Source organism: Gracilinanus agilis, chromosome 3 (assembly GCF_016433145.1).
Source record: "Gracilinanus agilis isolate LMUSP501 chromosome 3, AgileGrace, whole genome shotgun sequence".
NCBI classification, from domain to species: Eukaryota; Metazoa; Chordata; class Mammalia; order Didelphimorphia; family Didelphidae; genus Gracilinanus; species Gracilinanus agilis.
Genome location: NC_058132.1, coordinates 277,156,184 through 277,176,241, shown reverse-complemented (window position 1 = coordinate 277,176,241; position 20,058 = coordinate 277,156,184). Strand labels below are relative to the sequence as shown.

Here is a 20,058-nt window from a genome sequence, read left to right as displayed (position 1 = left end):
TCTAAAGTACTATGCTGACTAATGACTTAATATTTGTAATTTTTTTTCCCTTAGAACTTGTCCTTTTTGGATAGGATTGCTCATGTTACTATAGTAATGGTTGAATGCATCAATTTTTCACCATATAGTACTAAACATCAACCCCAAATTAAATGTGAGTATTAGTAGATTTATTCTCTTCAGTATTCTTTTAATTGAACACAAGCATGTTTTCCTAATCATCACAATAAACTAAATTTTGTTTTGTTTTCCTAATTGTCAATGAAATTTTCGTTGAAAATATTTTACATGATTAACTCAGCTTTAAAATTTTAAAATCTGAAAAATAAGGGATTAAACTAGATAATTTAAATCTGTTGTTGTTTCATAGACCAAGCATCTATTCAAAATACTACTGACCCAAACATTGCCTTTGATATTGTACCTCAGGACTAGAGATAGCTCTAGTTTTCATTTAAAAAGACCTTTGCTTCTTATCTTATATAAATTTTCGAATGTTTTATAACTTTGACTTGTTACTTTTTTGTGCCGGTAAATTATGTATCAGAATTGTGTAGAGATAATACTTGTCACAGCTTAGTTGTTAATTATTCTACAGCAAGTATTAGTTCCACTGATTCATTTACCATTTCAGATATATATTTACCTTGTGATAGTTATCATTAAATCTCCACAACTGGATGCTAATTAAGTTCAACAAAGGCAAGGACTGTCTTATGCCTATTTTAAACCCCATTCCTTTTCACATAGTAGGCATTCAATAGGCTATAATGTAATGTATATTATAAAGAGTAATTTCATGCTTTTTATTTGGAGAATGCCACTTATCCTCTCTATTTCCTAGGTTGTTGTAAAGATCAAAAAATATCTTTTTTTTTTTTTTAAACCCTTACCTTCCATCTTAGAACCAACACTGAATTGGTTCCTAGGCAGAAGAGTGGAAAGGCTAGGCCATCGGAGTTAAGTAACTTGCCCAGGGTCAAAGAGCTATGGAGTGTCTGAGACTTGGACCTCCTATCTCTAGGCCTGGCTTTCCACTGAGTCATCATGTAGCTGCCCCTGAAAATAGAGCCTTTTTAATAGTAAAATTTATATATGAACCTTTTTAAAAGTTGGGAAGTGTTTGTATTCATTTCATCTTCTTTATGTACCTTAAATTATAAATTAAATGTGTTCTTTGTTTATATATGTAAACTTATATAATTTAGGGAAACATTTAGACAGGTATAACATTCTTAAACTTATTTAAACTATTATTTATCTTGGAGCTAAGATATTAAGTATTCTGTGAAAGAATGAGTCTTGAAATAACTTCTTTCTTTAACCAAACCACTTTTACTTTCAGTACCACAGACACCTACAGATTGGTCCAAGAAAAAAAAAGAACCTTTAGGGAAGTTGGCTTCTTTATTTAAGCTTATCCTGAAGATGTTGGGTGCTTTTCATAATGTCAACTTCAAAGACCTTCATTCAGAGACCCTACTCTCTGTGGGTAGTTCAATTATCAGCATTATTTCTAATATTCTTGGTCATGTGTCTTTGCCTTCGGTGATACAAACAATCTTTGCAACTTTAACAAAGCCTTTGGCATTGTTATGTGAAAACTCTAAGTAAGTATGTTAACTTGTTGGAAAAATTTGGAGAGAATTACATTTGTAAATTTCTGTTAATGGAAAGTAAATATTAAAATTTTGTGTAAGAATTATTTTAATAAACCTTAAGTGGGGGGGAACCCATCAACTATTTTGAAAATTAGACAAAATGTTGAAACTATTTTTCCAATTCAGTATTTGTTGCTTGTTGCTTTACACATATATGAAGGGAGGTAGTAATTACTGTATATAATAGCTAATGACTTGCAAAAGTATTTTGTGTATGATAGCATTTGCCATACATATCCTATATGCCCGTTTGCCTTAGAGCAAGGTGTTTTTACTACAGTAACAACCTCCTTTATAAATTAAAAATGTGGCATCTGAGTAACTAATGTAATAGCAATGTAGAATGTGGTATATTGGGAAGATTGCTAGATCTGAAGCATAGTACCTGGGTTTGAGTACTGTTTCTGTTCTTCTTCTGTGACCTTGAGGAGGTCAATACACTTTGCTGTGCTTCAGTTTCTGAATCTTTAAAATGGGGTGTTTGAATTATATGATCTCTGAGATATTTTATTTCTAAAACTTGTTATTATTTTACCTTATAATGATAGTGTTGTAGAATCCTGTTTCTAAACTCTGAGGACCTTAGTTCAATTCCCACCCTAACTGATTGTTACTATTGGTGTAACTTTTAGCAAGGCTGAGTTTTTATTCACAAAGTGAAGCGATTAGACCAGATTGCCTCTGAGATGCCTTCTAGTAGTTCTAGATCTTTGATCCTATGACACATGCCCAGTTTGTACATTACCTAGCAATGCAAAGAGTTGTTTTCCAGATTTGAAAATGGATTGGGAGAGACTTAAAAAAGAACAAATACTTGGCCTAAAATAAATTTGATTATATCTTAGCATTTCTTTACAGTAGTTTTTTAGATCTGTGATTTATTTATGAATATTTTTTGCTTTAAGCAAATTTTAGATAAAGAGTAACAAAACCATTGGCTGTTTTATGAAGTCTTTTAATGCATTTCTCCATTAATTCATTTCTGTTCTTATTAAATTTACTTAAGTGTTAAATATATATATGGATTTAGAAATAGTAAAGTATGAAGTATTTTACCAACTATTTAGTTAGATTATAACTTCACATGTAATTACAGCCTGAATTGCCAGATAATAATAGTTTCTTCCATCTTAATTTTTTTCCCCTAGGCTGAGAGATGTGCCTAAAGTATATAACTGTCTCAACAACAAGGTAAAAATTTATGACAAATTCATCATTTTTCCCCCTCTTCCAATCACTTATAAATCCCTCACAATTTAGATTTAATATTTGAATCTTCCCAATCTTCTAATAAGTTCAGGTTGCTTTTTTACTATACTTTGAAACCATATATCTTGACTGTTTATATAATTTTTGAAATCAAATAGTAATGGCTTATGTTCTAGAATTAGTATCTAAATTGATTGGGGGTTTTGTTTTATTTTAACTTAAAAAATAATATTTCTAAATTTTATGCTTTTTCCTAGTTAGAAAAGCTCTTGGGAGAGATTCTTAGATGTCTTCAGTTTCGCTACAGTGGCACTTATAACAGTGAGCTTTTAGAACAACTCTCCCCATTATTGTGCATAATATTTCTGCACAAAAATAAACAGATCCGCAAACAGAGTGTTCAGTTCTGGAATGACACATTTGCTAAAGAGACTGTTCTGGAGTATCCTGAAGAGCTAAAGTAAGATGAACATTTTATTTCTACAGTAATGTGCATAGATTGAAGTTTTAAATGAACACTTTAATTAGGTAGATATACATGAAACTATCCAGTAACAGGGACTTCTTAATTCTGTGATGTATTTACCCCATAGGCTTCATTATTGTTATCTGCAGTCCTTGGGGATTGACTCCTGCTGTAGAGATAACTCAGCCTGTTTTTAAGGGTACAGGAAAATTGACCCTTAAAGTGGTTCAGGGTGTTAAATTTAATAAATCTTAGTATTTTATAGTTTTGTCTACTCTTATTCTGCTGGCTGGTAGCAACCTTCTTTACCCCTACTTCTCATTTGGGGTTCTTCATCTTAATGACCCAATTCAGATAATCAAGCTTAAAACAGGATAATAGTTTAGAAAATAGAAGCTGCCAGGAATCCTGTATAGAGAATAGTCCTGAAAAGCAGAAAGACCTGGCCAGGTCAAATCAGAGGTATCAAAACAGCAACTGTGTTTGTGACTGGAACTAAATTAAAATGGAAGGAAATAGTTAATAAAATATATATAACATTACATTTAAAAAAAAACTTAAGTGGCCTATAGAGATTCTTAGTGGCCCATTTTCTATTTGGGCTTGACAATATTGCTTTGGTAATTCTACTATAGCAAAAACTTACTAGTTGCAAAAAAAGACGTGAACTGTATTCGTTGGAGTTTCCTCACCTCAAGTTCCCTAATAGCCAAGGTAGCATAGGAATACATACTTTGACCTCAAATGAGCATAGTAGTTAACAGTATAAAAAGAGCAAATACAAACCAAAGTGAAGGCAGCATTGGTAAATACAAACCCCTGTAAGTATTAGGGTCATAGACCTGAGGCTGGAGTTTTTAAAATTCAGAGGCAACTTAGCCTATTCTCAAACAAAAGAGGAAGAAGGATCAATGGTGAAGATCCTTTTCATACCTCCACAAATCAGGGCAAGACCCAAGTTTTGTAAGAAACTGATGGATACAAGTTCTGTATGTGCTTCTAGTACTGATTTTGTACTGCCCTCCACAAATACCTGAGCCAGATAAATCTTCAGCAGGTGGGTAGTAGTGTAGTACGAATTGTCACTGTTCGTTCTTATGACTTTGAAGTAGATTTAAAAGACTGAATCCAGGTTTACTGTCTGTCTGGGCTTTATTAACACTTAGAATAATTTTTGTGCCCCCGCACTTGATAACTTCATACCTCCATGTTTGAGATTCCATTAAGAGGATTCAGCTCCCTAGAGAGTAACTAAATAGCCTCTTTTGTTTTGGCATCCATCATATAAGTTAAGTGAAAATAATGATTTTAACAGAGGGAAAGAATAGTAACTGAGACAGAAGATTCCTTAGCTAAAAGATTCAGAAAGGGGAAGCTGAGTTTGTGGCTAAAAATGTTTTCCTAGACTTTTTCAATACTTCCCTTCTAACTCCATTTATTCCCACCGACGTGAAATTATTTTGATGGTGCTTTTCAGCTTATATATAGTAAACTACATAAAAGATTATTTTTGTTTACTTTAGCGTCAAGCTATATTAACAGATAATTAAATTCCCTATATAGTAAATTTAATTTTTGTGGTATAGCTATAATTTGGTAAAAGGTCCTTAACTTTTGGGGGGGAGGAAGCAAGAAACGTATTTATCTTAAGTTTCTTATATGTACTCGGGACTCAACAATGCTTATCAATTCTACCCTTCTCTTCCCCACTGCCCCCTTTTCTTTTTGAAGGACTGTATTGAAACAAGCCAAACAGAAGTGTTTACTTTTGTTACCTGGTTTGGAAGTTGAACCAATAGAAGAATCTGGTGGCCTCTATTCAGAGGGAGTAAGTACCATTAAAAAAATTTTTTTTCTAATATATTTTTTAAAGAATTCAGCAGGATGAGGGCCTGTACCCAAATTTAGCCTGAACCAAATTTGAATGAATAAGACAATAAAAAAAAGTATAACAGATAATGTTGATTTGTGGTTTTCTAAGTCATGGTTACAGAAATATTTGCTATTTGAGTTTGTCACCATTCATGTAGGAAAGCTCTTTTTAAAAAAATTCTGTGCTTTTGCAAAAGTGGAAGAGAATAGTTATGGGTGAATTATAATAGCTAGATAAGCAACAACTTAATCATCTTCCAACAGAGAAAAAAATACTTCTGATTCACTTATCACTTGCCAGAATTGTGATTATTTACACATTAAAGGAGCAAAAAAACCTTTTACTTCTCTAAATTAACTTAAAACCTAAATATAATTTCTAGTGATAAAAATTCCCAATTCTGTTGAAACTGTATTTTATTATGTTCTGTAAAATTTGTAGTGATAGGAATAGAGGATCTATTCCAAGAGTCAAGTTTAGAATGAACTATTTAAGACTTAGTTCAAAATAATAAATAGAAATAAAAATAGAAGTAAAATTTATTTGTTCTCTTTTTATGAAATTGACAAATCTTTATTTCTAGTAAGGTAAGAGTTCTTTACCTGGGGTCTGTGAGAGCATTTTTTTCCCAAAAAATAATTATAGAAATCAATACATAAATAAAACTATAATATAATTGATTTCTTTTTTAATCTTACGTATTTTATTGTGTACATTTAAAAACATTGGCAAAGCACTAACTAAAAACTTTTTGTACCAAGGAAATTTAGACATTATTTCTTAGCATTATACGAATTTTTCTTTTGTTTGTTTCAAGGTTTGTCTTTTTTTTTTTAAAACATCTTCTCTCTTAGAAACAATGCTGTGTATTGGTTCCAAGGCAGAAGAGTTGTAAGCACTAGGCAATGGGGGTTAGGTGACTTGCCCAGGGTTACATAGCTAGGAAGTCTCTGCCAAAGCCAAATTTGAACCCAGGACCTCCTATCTCTAGACCTGGTTCTCAATCCACTGAACAACCCAGCTGCCCTCAACCTTAGTCTTTCAATGGTACTTGGTACAATGGTGCTTTATGAAATGTTGTTCCAACCAACACAATATTTGAGTTTCAGTAATAAGACAGGGATTTACAAGGGGAAATTAATAAAGACCAAAAAGCATCTTTCTAATAGATTTGATACTGATATGGTGGTTTTGCATTTTATTCAGTGAAGATGGATGGGGTTTTTGTGCCTATATTTGGGAATTTTAGAATTATAGAAAAGAGGTTCTTAACCTGGGGCCAGTGGTATAGGGGAGGAGTCTCTGAACTTCAGTGAGAAAAAAGATAAATCTTATTTGAAAATATCATACTGTGTATTTTGTATATTTTAGAACAGTCTGAATCTGTACGTTTTACTAAATTCTCAAAGGGATCCATGACACAAAAAAATTTAAGAAACCACTATTCTAAGAGATTTAATTGAAAATCAGATTGACTTAAGATTGTCACCATGGATGTAGGACATGGTATTGAAATAATTTAAATTTAAATAGTAAAATAATTAAAAACAGGATATAGAACTATGTAAATAGTATTATTAGGCAAAATTAACACGTTCATAATTTCTTCAAATGTGGATCTTCTTGTAAAAACAGACAGAAAATTCACAATTGGATGCAAAGATAAGTGGTATAGAAATACAGTCTCTTGGAAAACAAGATTCTTTATCATTACGTGTGAGGAATTTGAAAGGAAAAGATCTAAAATCACCATCTAAGGTAAGGAAGGTCCTTTAAAGTGGACTTAATAGACCCCTTTAAAAGGTGGGCATACATTTAATGAACAATAGCCAAGAATGTTGTTAGGAAGAAATTTTGAGAGGGAATTCGATAGGCTTGAAAATGGCAGTTGTAATGGCAAGAGATTGATTAGGGAAGACTACAGAAGTTGAGATGGGAAAAAAATGGGAGGAGCAGAATTCTTCATTGTTAATTTAGTACTTGTTAGCCAGCTAATATTGAAGATGTTTTAGTTCATTTGTTTTCAGTTGTGTCTGACTCTTCCTGACCCCATTTGGGGTTTTTCTTGGCAAAAATTATGGAGTGGTTTGACATATCCTTCTTAGACTCATTTTATAGGTGAGAGAAATGAGACAGAGTTAAATGATTTGTTAGCGTGACACAGCTTGTGCCTAAATTCAGATTTGAACTCAGGGCTTCTTGACTGGCAGACCTGTCCTGTGCATTGTGCCACCTAACCAGCTGCCTCAAAGTTGTTTCAGTAATTATTTTTATTATTTGTAATATACGAGGGGAAGACTATCTAGAATTAACATTTTTTCATTACACATTTTGAGAACTAAATTTTAGTTGTCACAATAAGTACTTTTTTTTAAAAAGATAAAAAAAATAAGCAAGTAAATATCAGTTTCTTTTCCTTTGGTTGTCTTTAAGAAGCTGTTTATCTTCTTTTTATATAACAACTTTGAGATTTATAGACCAAAGAATGCTTAATCTAGGTCAAAGCAGCTTTACTGGGGGAAAAAAATGTAAAATAGAGGACTGAAAGTTGAAAATAATTAAAGTAAAACAATTGAAGAAAAAGTATAAGATTAGAATTTGAGCTTCTCCTGGGACTCTAGGCCTGAGCTATTTTTACTGGGAAGAACTTGCATTATTTCTTCTAGCCTATTTTGGTTACAATGATGGCATTCCTGAGCTTTTTGGGCTCCTGTTGCTATTGTCAAAGCAGAGGGCAAAGTGTCTGTACTTTGGAAAACCTCATTACTATTATTTAAAATTTCCCACCAGCTACAGCAACTTGTCCTTTCTCTTACCAGTTTTCCTAGTTGGTGCCATAATTCTTGGCTTATTTGATAAAAAGATAACTCTTTGAACAATTTGATTTCTTTAAATAGTGTTGAGAAATGTCTTTACCCATCTGGTGTAGGTAACTAGATTTCAAATTGTATCTTATTGTGGTCTAAAATAAACCTTCCTTTAAAGAAAGCAGCAAAATAGTAAGATACTCTACCATTAAAAATGTTTAATTTCTAAATTTGCATTACATTTCTAATAGGAAAAACATAAGTAGTGAATGATCTTGAAATATGCAAATTCTTAAAACCTAAAAATTAAAATATACTGTTTTTAATTTTTTTTATAGTTAAAACTAGAATTTTTATCTCCAAAACTAAAAAAGAATGACATTTTGGAAGATTGTTCATCTGTTGATTTTGTGTTTATACCTCCTAATGAGAAAGAAACAAAGGAAAGAATTCTAACTGAACATCAGAAAGAAGTACTTAGAACAAAAAGGTTTGTATGCCTAATTAACATTATTGGCAATATAAAATGAATTTTCTCTATTGATTTTATGTAGTAAATTTGAAGCCTATTTTTTGTTAAAACTAAACTCATACTAAAACTAACCCAAAGCTATACTTCAGTTGTCATTATGATACATAATAATGTAATCAAATTCTGATGTTATTAACTTGTACGAAAATTTGTTCTTTTGATGTTTCTTTGGAAACTTTAGAATGTACTATTAATTGGAGCATTCTTTAATTAATTATAAAATGATTTACTTTACAGAAGTGATATTCCTACCCTCTATAATAATCTGGATATATCACAAGATTCTTTTTCTTACCATACTCAAGAAGAAACTATGTAAGTAAACAAAGTTCTAATAAACCTTCCATCAAAAACTTTCTAATTTCTGAAGTAAACAAAACAAATGCCCAACAAAAATCTAATTTTCATATTTATTTATTATAGGGAAAATCCAAGTTTAACTGAGGAACCCAAGGAAAATTCAAAGGTTATCCCAAAGGTATGATTATTTTTGAAATGTCAGAAGTTCTCCACTAATGTGTACATCTTGTTATTTCTTTTATTCCAAGACCTAGTATAATCTTTAATGATATTCTAGGAACATAAGGTTGTGATTCTAAGTATTATTAGGTCAAAATTCATGTACTACTTAAAATGATTTCTTTCTGTAATTCATAGAGTAGAAGTAAAATAACAATAGTAACATTGTTGCTGTATGTTAGCAATTAGTTTAGTTAGCATAACTAGTTATGGAATATCTTTGTTATCCCTGTGGAAAGCAAGTAGGCAAATATTTTCCACTATTTTATAAATAAGGAATTTTAGTAGAGGGAAGACTTGGCAACTGTAATTAAATTAATAAGTGATAATTACTTTTTAGCATGTAATTTAAGAGTTTTCTGTATAAATTAAAGTTATTGGCAAGACCATAATTTTCATAAGATACTTTAAATTTTTGCTTTCTGTATAGGAGGAAGAATCAAATGCTAATACAAAGAATAATGCTGAAGATATCAAAGTAGATAGTAGTATTGAGAAGCATCCTGAAAAACCCTCTGTTCCAAAACATAAGATGCAAAGTTGCCATGAGAATAACAATTCAGAATTAAATATAAAAAAACACATTGAAAAAAATACTTCTAAAATTGTTTCAAAAGAGCCTTCAGGAGAAAACACATGTATCAGTGAAAATACCTTGAATGCCAGTAGTGGCTCAGTTTCTAGTGGACCTATAAGCCGAAGACAGTCTTTTATTACTTTGGAAAAATTTGATACATCAGAAAATAGACCCTTTAGTCCTTCTATCTTGAATACTGTATCAGGAGCTGTTACAGTGTCAGAGAACCAAGGAAATATGGATATAGCAAGTACCTCAGTGAAAATAAAGACCAAAGAAATAAATATTTCAAAACCTGATAGAGATAAAATGGTTAGTGGAACCAAAAAAATGGTTCGAAGGCCATATAAAACAGAACACACAGGAAGTAAAAGACCTAAGCTGTTAAGATCAGAACAAGAAAAAAATGTGCAAGAATCTGGTGGTTCTATAATACCTGTAGAAAATAAGTTGACTGATTTGCTTGATCATACAGAGTGTATATCGGATACCCAGGACACTCTTCCTCAAGCTAAAGTATTGGAATGTGATGAAATAAAGTGTAAACATCCAGTAGAAAATCTTGTAAAGGTAGAAAATATTACTGAAAAAAATGATGTAGGAAATAATTTGGAATCCAAAGAAAACACACCCCCAGAAGTAATAATCCCAACTGAACAAATACCTAATGATGATAGTCATATACAGGTATTATCTAATCAAAAAACACTTAGAAGGTCTTTAAGACGACGCTCAGATACAGAAGGTACTCCAGATAGACAAGATAAAGAAAACAGTCAACAAAAAAAGGAAAGGCGAAAGGAAGAGGAGAAGTGTGTTCAGAAGAAGTTATCACAAATAAAAGATGATGTATCACAAAAGCAGAAACCAGTTTCTGAAAAAAATGCAGGTGAACAAGAACATTTAAGTAAAAAAGCAAACAATGTACTTGAGAAGACTTCAGAGCAAACTAACGTTGAAATTACCAAATTAAAACCTGAATTTGAGAGTAGGTCAATTGATGATTTTCAGGATTGTAGTTCAGATAAATCCTCACAAAAACCATCAAGAGGACGAACAAGATATCAGACAAGGAGAGCATCCCAAGGTTTACTTTCTAGTATTGAAAACTCTGAATCTGATAGTTCAGAGACTAAAGAAGAAATTTCTAACAAAAAAAGATCTGGAAAATGGAAAAATAAAGGAAGTAGTCTTGAAAATGAAAGCCTTAAGGGAAAAATAGGAAGTAAGGATTGTGTTGACTCTGAAACTAAAACTGAAGGAAAAAATGGAGGAGAAACAAATTCTGAATTGGACATGGAAATAGCATTGTCGTCTCAAATTTTTGATGTGAAGGATGAACATAACTCTTCTATTATTAATGATTCTATAATATCTGCAGACCCATCAGAAGTTTCTAGTGATACAGAGAACACAAATGAGGAGAAAAGTAAAACTAACACATTGACAGAGGACGCTGTTACAAACTACTCTGTGCCAGAATTAATTTTAAGGACTAGAAATGTAAATAAAAAACTACATAAACAAGATTCTATGGACAATATTGCTGTTTCTCCAGGGGGAGATGTTTCAGATACATCTGATACCTCTTTGCTTTCTGAAAACCACCCCCTACAGGCAACTGAATGTCTTCACAAAAGAAGTAGGAGGGTAAGAAGATCAAAAAGCTGTGATTGTTGTGGAGAAAAGTCAAAACTTCAGGAAAAATTCTTTACTTCATTAAAAAACACAGATAATTATGATGTAAAAATTAATGAACCACAAAAACTAGAATTGCAGGCTACTGAGTGTACTTTGGAAACTTCTTATGTTAGCACAGACATAGAGGTAACACCTTTAAAGGAATCTTTTATTGTAGTTGAACCATTACTTCACAGTAAAGAGACTGAAGCTGTGAGTGTTTCAATGACTGCACCAGAAAATGAATTGAAAGAAAATTCCAGTCTTGGGGATTGTTCTCCCCTTGAAAAAATAAACTTTCAAAACAAAACTTGCGTTATTATTGATAATAAAACAGACTTTTTAGGACAGGAACCTTCTGATAAAGGTGATAAAATAAATGATCCTAGTTTACCAATTAATAATTCTCAGGATTCTTTGGAACAGAAACCTTTTCTAGAGATGAACCAAGGCCAACCAATAACTTCATTAAAAGAGGAAATAAGTCAGTCTGTAGAACTTAGGAATGCTGATGATGGAAATAGTACATTTGATGTAAAGACAAAATCTGATCCTGAAGCAGACATTTCAGAAACAGAGATAAAGTGTGAAATTGTTACAGCTGAGATAGATAAGATTAAGTCAAGTGCTGAGGTAGATGTCCCTGAGGTAGGGATGCAGATTGACACATCTGGGGAAAGTGACATGGCAGAAAGGGAAACAACTGAGCCTAAGACTGAAGTAGATAATGCCGATACTAAAACACTCTCTGATACTAAGGCTGAGATGGGTAGTGCGCAGGCCAAAGCACTTGAGGCAAGTGCTGAAACTGATGTGTTAGAATCACCTGAGGAAATAAATACTATAAAAGTGAAAGCAGAATCTGACACATCAGAAAAGGTAAAAGTGGACACTAATGACACTGAAGAAACTAAGTTAGGTCAAGATGTGGTGGATGAAATTAATATAAAGAAAATTCAGGATACCTCAGAGAAAGTGGAAGAACCAGCAAAAACACTTGTAAATGTTTCTGAACTGATAATAGAAAATAATGTTTCTCCTCAAAAATTAAGGGGAACAGACACTCAGACTGAAAATGAAAGCCCAAGTGGAGTGCGTACACGTTGTATATGGTCTCCTTTGGCTTCTCCATCTACCAGCATTTTGAAGAGAGGAATAAAAAGGCAACAAGAAGATGAGGCCCCATCACCTCTTAATAAGGTAAGCTTAGAAAATGGACTTTTCCTCTGCATATGTGTGTATGAAGGTATATAATTTATCTCTGTATCCCTCCTAACATGCGTATGATTCTATGATTTTTGCCCATAAGGAACATCAATTACCTAGTTTAATCTCATCCTAAATGCACTGCTCCAGATTGTAGGGACAAAATGAAGAACAGTAATCTAATATAGTTGCAGCTAAAAAGCAACTTCTAATTCAAATAGGACAGACGAAATTCCATTACAGCTCATTTGTTAATGTTTTAGAGCTTAGTGCAGCATATAGTAGAACAAACATTAGTTCTGAAGCCAGAAGAGTAGCATTTTAAGTCTTAATTTTGCCAGTTATTACATTGTGACCTTGGACAAGTCATTTCTGAGCCTTCATATGTTAAAAAGTAGAGGATTGTACTACTATATAAGTTTGTGCCCTTCCAGGTCTAAATCTTCTTTCTTTGATCTTTTAGCCTGCTGCCATAGGCAAAAAGTAAAGAGCCAGAAAATTCCAAGATTTTTTAAAGTTTGGTGTTCTGGATGTACATTTCAATGGCTGCCTATTGAGAGTTTCCATAGCCTGATTTAATAAATCACCATTTTAACTTCCATATAACCCATTGTCCTGTTGCAGTGACTAGTTCACAACTAATTACGTTTCCTTGAATCACTAATTGTATAGCCAATCATCAGTTAAATTTGTAAAATTTCATGTTCATATTTTAACTTGCTTAGAAAAGTTTTATAATTCTCATTTACTTAGGTTTCTTTGAGTAGATTAATCAAGCTTTCCCCTGAAGGGCTTTGAGTTATAGGTAATTTGTGTTACCTTCAGTTTTATAGTTTGTTTTCTTGAAGTCTTCTGCATTTACCTGCCTTTCCGCATGAACTATAAAAAGGATTTTTAAAGGCAATTAGATTATACAGAGCTGGACTTTCTGTTCGAATGTGGCTTCAGATACTTAGTAGCACTTGTGTGCCTCTGGGAAAATCTTTTTTCCTGAGCAGAGAAATTCCTCACTATATTGAAATTTTTGGTGGACAGAACAAAAGTGAAGACATTGTAAAGGATAGCTAATAAAGGCAAGATTAAAAAAAAAGGGTTGTCCCTGACATATTGAAACTTGGCAACATATAAAATCAGTTTTAAAAATCTTATTTGTAGTTTCTTTTCAACATATATTCTCTTTAGTGCATTTTTTAAAAAGTATTTCAGAAGCTTTTTCTAGACATCACTGTTTATTGCTTGTATATCTCAAAAAACCAACCCAAAATAAAACCCATTATTACCTCTGCATACAGTTACAGAATGAACTAAAGATAACACAAGGGAGCATATTTGATATGACTTGGTGAGTTGAGAAATAGACTACATAAGTTACAGACTACATTAATATGTTAAGAAGGTAAACTTCTAAAGAAACCCTAAAACTAGCAAGGAAAACTATGGCAGAAAAAGCATTTAGGAGGGGAAAAAATAGCACAAGCAGTATAGTCAGAAGTTTACTAAAGGTATGTGATTAGAAAGTAGAGGTAGCTATGACTAGATGTCAAAAATACTTCAGGGACTATAATCTTACTAGAAAAAATTACAACATTTGAGATTTTGTTAAGGCTATCCTTGTGTTTACTGTCTCCCTAAAGCTAAGAACAGTTGGATAATCAGCTATAAGGGGAATGGAGGACACTGAGAGTATGCTGGAGGGGGCTGCTCCATCCCCCCTCTCTCCACTGTGCATGAGTATAATTTTCATATGTTCTGCCCCTCTGCCCAACAGCCAAATGTGAGCACTTCTTCACTTTGCTGTCCAGGGTAATGCAAAGGGCTCATAGGTGGCTTGAAGGTGCAGGTTGGGCATGCTATCTCAAAAAGGTTCACCAATGCTATCCTACGGCATGACAACTATCAGAGTAAGTCTCACTGCAATCAATTAAAAAACATTATTTAGATCAGGAATGTTGGTATGAATTAGACTCTAATATGAAACTTTGGAACTATTGTCAGTTAAGTAGCTAAGGCCAAAAATTTCCCAATGTGCAGCTAAATATCAACTGGCTTTATAATTTATTTCACATTAAAACTTGAGCAAGTAAAGCCTCCTTGTGTGGAATTCTACAAGAGAAAATGATGAAATTTCCAAAAGAAAGACTGAAATATATGGTCGTAGGCAGCCTTTTTTGTGGTTTGGCCACTATAGTTTCTAATTTTATCACCACTAAATTGTTTGATTTCAGAGATATAGGGAAAATAGTCAGACACAGACCTAGTAGCTAAAATATGAAATGAACTTTTGGTTTTAGCATGTCTTTCTAAATAGTGTGAATATTATTTCTTAACCACTAATATTTATTAGTACTAGTACTGGAAGCAACTCATTTATTGACCTTTAAGTGGGAGAAAAAGATTACAAAATCAATTTCAATAACATTACTAGGTTAATTAGAATGCATTTTATCAGACAACTGTTTCTTTTAGGTTCGGAGAGTTTCCTTTGCAGATCCAATTTACCAGGAAGGACTGGCAGATGACATTGATAGGAGAAGTCCAGTTGTTAGATCACATTCTTCTCATTCTTCAAATAATTCTTCAGTAGCTAAAAGTCTTAAAAGTTCTCCTACTGCACAGTCCAAGGTAAGCCACCAGTTTTTAAAAAATCAGTGATAACCTAACTTTTAAATAGATTGTCATATCATCTAAATTTTTATAAGAGCATTGAACTTTTTATAAAGTACCTATTTTAAACTTTACAAATTGAATTATTCCATAGTTATTTAGGGTTCTGAGTGAGTTTTTTTTTTCCTTTTTTTCTATCTAGCATAATACCACTCCAACCAAAGGATTTCTGTCCCCAGGATCACGTAGCCCTAAATTTAAGAGCTCAAAGAAGTGTTTAGTAAGACTAATTTAGTTTTTGTGTAACTTTAATGTTTGTTTTCAGTAATGTAATCCTTATTTAACAATTTATCTAATTGTTCAGATTGCCGAAATGACCAAAGAATCCCCTCAATGTTCCAGTGAAAGTATATATCCAGCCTTGGTGAGCTGTGGAGCACCGGTTGACATTATTTTACCTCAGATTACTTCAAATATGTGGTAAGTGGCCTCAGCTGTAAAATCAAATCACCAGTAGTAAAAAAAAAAAAAAAAACAACAAAAAACATAGATTCAAAATATAGACCAGATAATTACACACTAAGGGAAATATGGCTTGATATAAAGATCTGGATATTTTAAGAAACTCATGGGTCAGTCAGTATGAATTAACAGAAAACCAAAAACCTAATTCTGTGTATGGACTAGTGTTTGGAAATAATGTTCATTTTGTTGTTGTTTCAGTCATGCCGAACTCTGTGTCCCTATTTAGGGTTTTCTTGGCAAAGATACTAAGAGTGGTTTGCTATTTCCTTCAGCTCATTTTATAGATGAGGACATTGAGGCAAACAGGATTAATTGACTTGCTTAGGATCACATAGCAAATAAGTGTCTGAGGCCAGATTTGTACTTAAGATGAGTCTTCCTGACCTTAGACCTAGCATCCAATCCATTGCACCACCTAGCTGCTCATAGTGCTTATTTTAGATCCTAACAATTCAAGGAATGAGGGTAACTAAAAGAGTTTGAAGGAATATTTTTAAACTAAAGGAGAGATGTCTTACGATGGATATATAAAGGCAATTTTCAGATATTTGAAGGGTTGTTATGGAAATGGAAAACTACATGGCGAAAGGAAGGAAGAAAGGAAGAAAAAAGAAAAGAAAGCACTGGGTTAGAAATTACTGGGTTAGATACTATTTTAATATAAGAAATCACCAATGATTAGCTTCTTCCAAAATGAAATAGATTATCTTGGTGAACCAAGGCTTCTTGATTCAGTAATTTGAATAAAGAATTTTATATGTATTCCAAGAATTTTAGAATTAGACTTGATCAGTTTCTCTTGTCCACTTCAATACCTACATACCTAAAAGACCTCCTCAAATGACTGATTATGTGACAAATCGGCCCAGAGGAAAGTAAACAAGAGTTATGCTGGCCAAGTCAAATTCATTTGAATATACTCTGCAGCACCCTGAAGCCCCAGTAGAAGCTAGACTTGGGAAGGGGTTTGTCGTCATACTGTGTGACTTTATGGCAACTTTCAAGATGCCTTGATAGTTTTACTTACTATTGTATAGGAGAAGTCTTAACTGTATATTGTGCTCGGGATGCTTCCTTATGGGGAATTCCAATGATGCGGTAGGTGAAGCAAAGTATTGTCCTTACCTTTTGTACATTCACAGTTTGGAATCTTTGGACATCATAATTGGTTGAAGAAGATTGGGCCATGGGGAGAGAATTCTGACTCATTCTGATGCTGATTTCATTTTGAAAAAAAAACTGCTGAGATAATAATTTTTCATAGGTGTTACGAGTTTTGAGCATGCCAAAGGAAGTGAATAGTTTAACATTCACTTGGGACCTTTTGTTTGTAGAATATCTTGCATCTTTTGTATATTTGAAACATTTGACAACAATGAAGACAGGTAAAGATGAAAAGTAGTTGTTTCTTTGATTCTCTGCTAGAACTGTCCCATCTTCTTTGTGTTCATCATGGAGTTTGGGGTTTTGAATCAGGATGTTAGGCAAAGGTAGAGGGTAAATAGAAAGGAGCCAGAGCTGCAAAGTAGCTTAGTTTCTGTGACATTTTACTCTTAGGTTTTTGTGACACACTTTTGTGTCCCAGGATACCTGCTATGAAATCATATGTTTTATGAATCATAGAGTTAAAATCTTATTATTCCTCATAGTACTACTGTTTAGATTGCTATCCCCTCCTGCTACCTATCCCCCACCCCCAATCCCCCAAAAGATGCCTGAATAAGACAGTGGCATTGTTTAGTAGTAAAGGATAATGAATAGTGATGAGGAAGAAAAAATTACAGGGCACAGCTTGCCACTTGAATAGGTAAATAGCTTGACATTAGTGAATTAAAACATGTGATTGTAATATGAAGAGAAAACAAACTTAACAATGTTTGACGTAAAGTGGGAAAAGCAATTTGGAGAATATTGGGATGGAAAGTAAAAATTTAATGTAAAACTGCATTTTATAAGGTGACTTTTTCCCTTCTGACTTTCTACTCTTCAGGGCAAGAGGCCTGGGACAGCTCATTAGAGCGAAGAATATTAAGACGATTGGTGATCTAAGCACTCTTACTGCAACTGAAATAAAAACACTTCCTATTCGTTCTCCAAAAGTTTCCAATGTTAAAAAGGCTCTCAGAGTATATCATGAACAGCAGGTAAAAATAATTTTTCTAAATTAACCGTACTGATCATTTATAATAAAGTGCCCAAGGGAAGTCATTATACAAAGACTTTAGACTTTTAATACTTAATTTAAAAGTATATTTGTAATACTTTCTTCTCTCTGAGAAAAATGGTTACATGTTTGTAATGCTTGCCCTATTATTAAGAAAATATTTCTTTTTGTGTGGGCAGGATGGAGGTGGGGTCTAAATTTATTACAATATTGAAGGCTAATGAGAACACAAATGTCCTTTTCCTCAGAAAGCTTTTAATAGCAATTTCTATTTTTAAAACAATAGATCTTATATGAGGAGACCACACTCTTCACTGTGGAGGGAAACTTGTCTATATGGAATACTCTTAGCAGATTAACATTTATGGTATTTTACATAAGATTTTTTTTTCCTATTCCATCTATACTCATATATATGCTCACTTTGAGGATTGGAATATTTGATTTAAACTTGACTTTTGACCAGTTTTCTAGTGTTCTTCTCATTTCCTCATGACTTGTATTTATTTTATCCTATAATATTTCCAAGTCTTTAACCCCATTTTCCATTACTTTTATAAGACTTTTTATTTTAAAAAAATCCAAATTTAATACTCTCCAAAATGAACATTTCCACGCAGAAAAGGGAGATATGTTAAACCACAGAGGCCATTTTCTCCTAAGTATATAATAAATTCAGCTTGCTTCTTTCAAAGCTATCCTGTTTTTTGTTTCTCTTTGTTTCCTTCTAAGTTTCCTACTTTTCTGTGCATTTTTAAATGCTTTTTTCTTGGCAACATTTTTGCTTGCTTTCCCCACCAATGAATGAAAGAAAACAATTCTTATTAAAAGTAAGCACAGCCAAGCAAAATCAATTCATATATTTGCCTTGTCTCAAACCGTTTTTCTCAGTCTGGATCCTGATACCATCACCTCTTTCTAGAAGTGGTTTGTATGCTTCATCTGGTATTCATTTCAGTCATTCTTTCAAAGCTGGTTTTCTTTAAGATATCTAATCAATTCATTTTTCTCCTCATCATCTAAACCCCCTTCTAGTGGAATAAAAGACATACATAGCCAAGTAAAACAAATCTCTATGTTGATCATGTTCATAAATGTGTCTTATCATGTATCTTGAACCCACCTCTTCTTTTCAGAAGTAGGTAATACTCTATCATTTGTGTGGTCCAACATGGCATTGAGAACTCTTAAGTCTTTTAGGGTTGTTGGTCATTACAGTACCCACATCACCATGCTTACTTTGCTGATATGGACCTGTTCCCTTTGGATGTCTTTGCACTTAGTAACATTGTACTTTGTTGCTGTTACTTTAGTTCATTTTTTAGCTAAGAAAGTTAGGTTGAAAAATGCCTTTTGAAGGAGGCAGCTGGGTGGCTCTGTGGATTGAGAGGCCTGGAGATGGGAGCTCCTGGGTTCAAATTTGGACTCTGACATTTCCTAGCTGTGTGACGCTGGGCAAGTCACTTAATCCCCATTGCCTACCCCTTACTACTATTCTGCCTTGGAATCAAAGACAGAAGATAAGGGTTTTTTTTAAAATGCCTTTCATGTTTTATCACTTCAAATTTTCGTTTTTAAAAGTCAAATTTAATTTTTTTTAAATTTCCTATATCAAGATGAAGTCTCGAGGACTAGAAGAAATTACCCTTTTTGAGGTTTCAGAGAAATCATTAAATGGAATGGAAAATAAACCAATTATTCCTGATGAAGAAACATTTGTTTCAGGTATAGTTCTCATTTATAAGTGTTATTTCTATAGTTATAATTCAGAATAAACCCTTAGCTTGGCTTTTTTTGTTGCCTCCCTATATCCAAACAAGTAACATACTGGGCCTGTTATCCAAGTCTAAATGAAAAGCAACACTGATGTCCCTTGACTCTTATTATAGATATATTATGAAATGGAATGGAACAGAAGTAACATGAACAATATTTTTGAATGGCATTAATTTGTATGCTGGTGAGCTGAGGTTTTTCACTTTTAAAAATGGGAGTAATGATGTATTGTTCACCTGACTTAATTGTTTTGCGGTACTAGATGATAAATGTAAAAATACCTTTCCAAATTACAAATTTAAACCATGATTGGAGATATCAAAAAATTGAGAGCTTTCAAAATTTGATATTCCTTTTGATTAGCTCATTGTGGTTCTAAGATTTTGTTTTTATATAACTAAGATAGTATTTGTATATGGGTCTTTTTCTGGTATGGTAGAACTTATTGCTAATAGATAA

At 32.9% G+C, this 20,058-nt stretch overlaps 1 protein-coding gene across 1 annotated transcript in view; it reads left to right on the top strand.

Annotated features, from left to right (window-relative positions):
* The window catches only part of RIF1 (replication timing regulatory factor 1), a 50,759-nt gene that overhangs the window by 30,316 nt on the left and 385 nt on the right, over nucleotides 1-20,058 (top strand). The window contains exons 20-34 of the mRNA XM_044669879.1: nucleotides 55-154; nucleotides 1,346-1,610; nucleotides 2,810-2,852; nucleotides 3,128-3,330; nucleotides 5,068-5,164; nucleotides 6,845-6,967; nucleotides 8,355-8,506; nucleotides 8,786-8,863; nucleotides 8,972-9,026; nucleotides 9,498-12,524; nucleotides 14,997-15,152; nucleotides 15,337-15,414; nucleotides 15,499-15,614; nucleotides 17,650-17,803; nucleotides 19,440-19,548. Coding sequence (XP_044525814.1) covers nucleotides 55-154; nucleotides 1,346-1,610; nucleotides 2,810-2,852; nucleotides 3,128-3,330; nucleotides 5,068-5,164; nucleotides 6,845-6,967; nucleotides 8,355-8,506; nucleotides 8,786-8,863; nucleotides 8,972-9,026; nucleotides 9,498-12,524; nucleotides 14,997-15,152; nucleotides 15,337-15,414; nucleotides 15,499-15,614; nucleotides 17,650-17,803; nucleotides 19,440-19,548 — 4,756 coding nt within the window. The remainder of the gene's footprint in view (nucleotides 1-54; nucleotides 155-1,345; nucleotides 1,611-2,809; nucleotides 2,853-3,127; nucleotides 3,331-5,067; nucleotides 5,165-6,844; nucleotides 6,968-8,354; nucleotides 8,507-8,785; nucleotides 8,864-8,971; nucleotides 9,027-9,497; nucleotides 12,525-14,996; nucleotides 15,153-15,336; nucleotides 15,415-15,498; nucleotides 15,615-17,649; nucleotides 17,804-19,439; nucleotides 19,549-20,058) is intronic.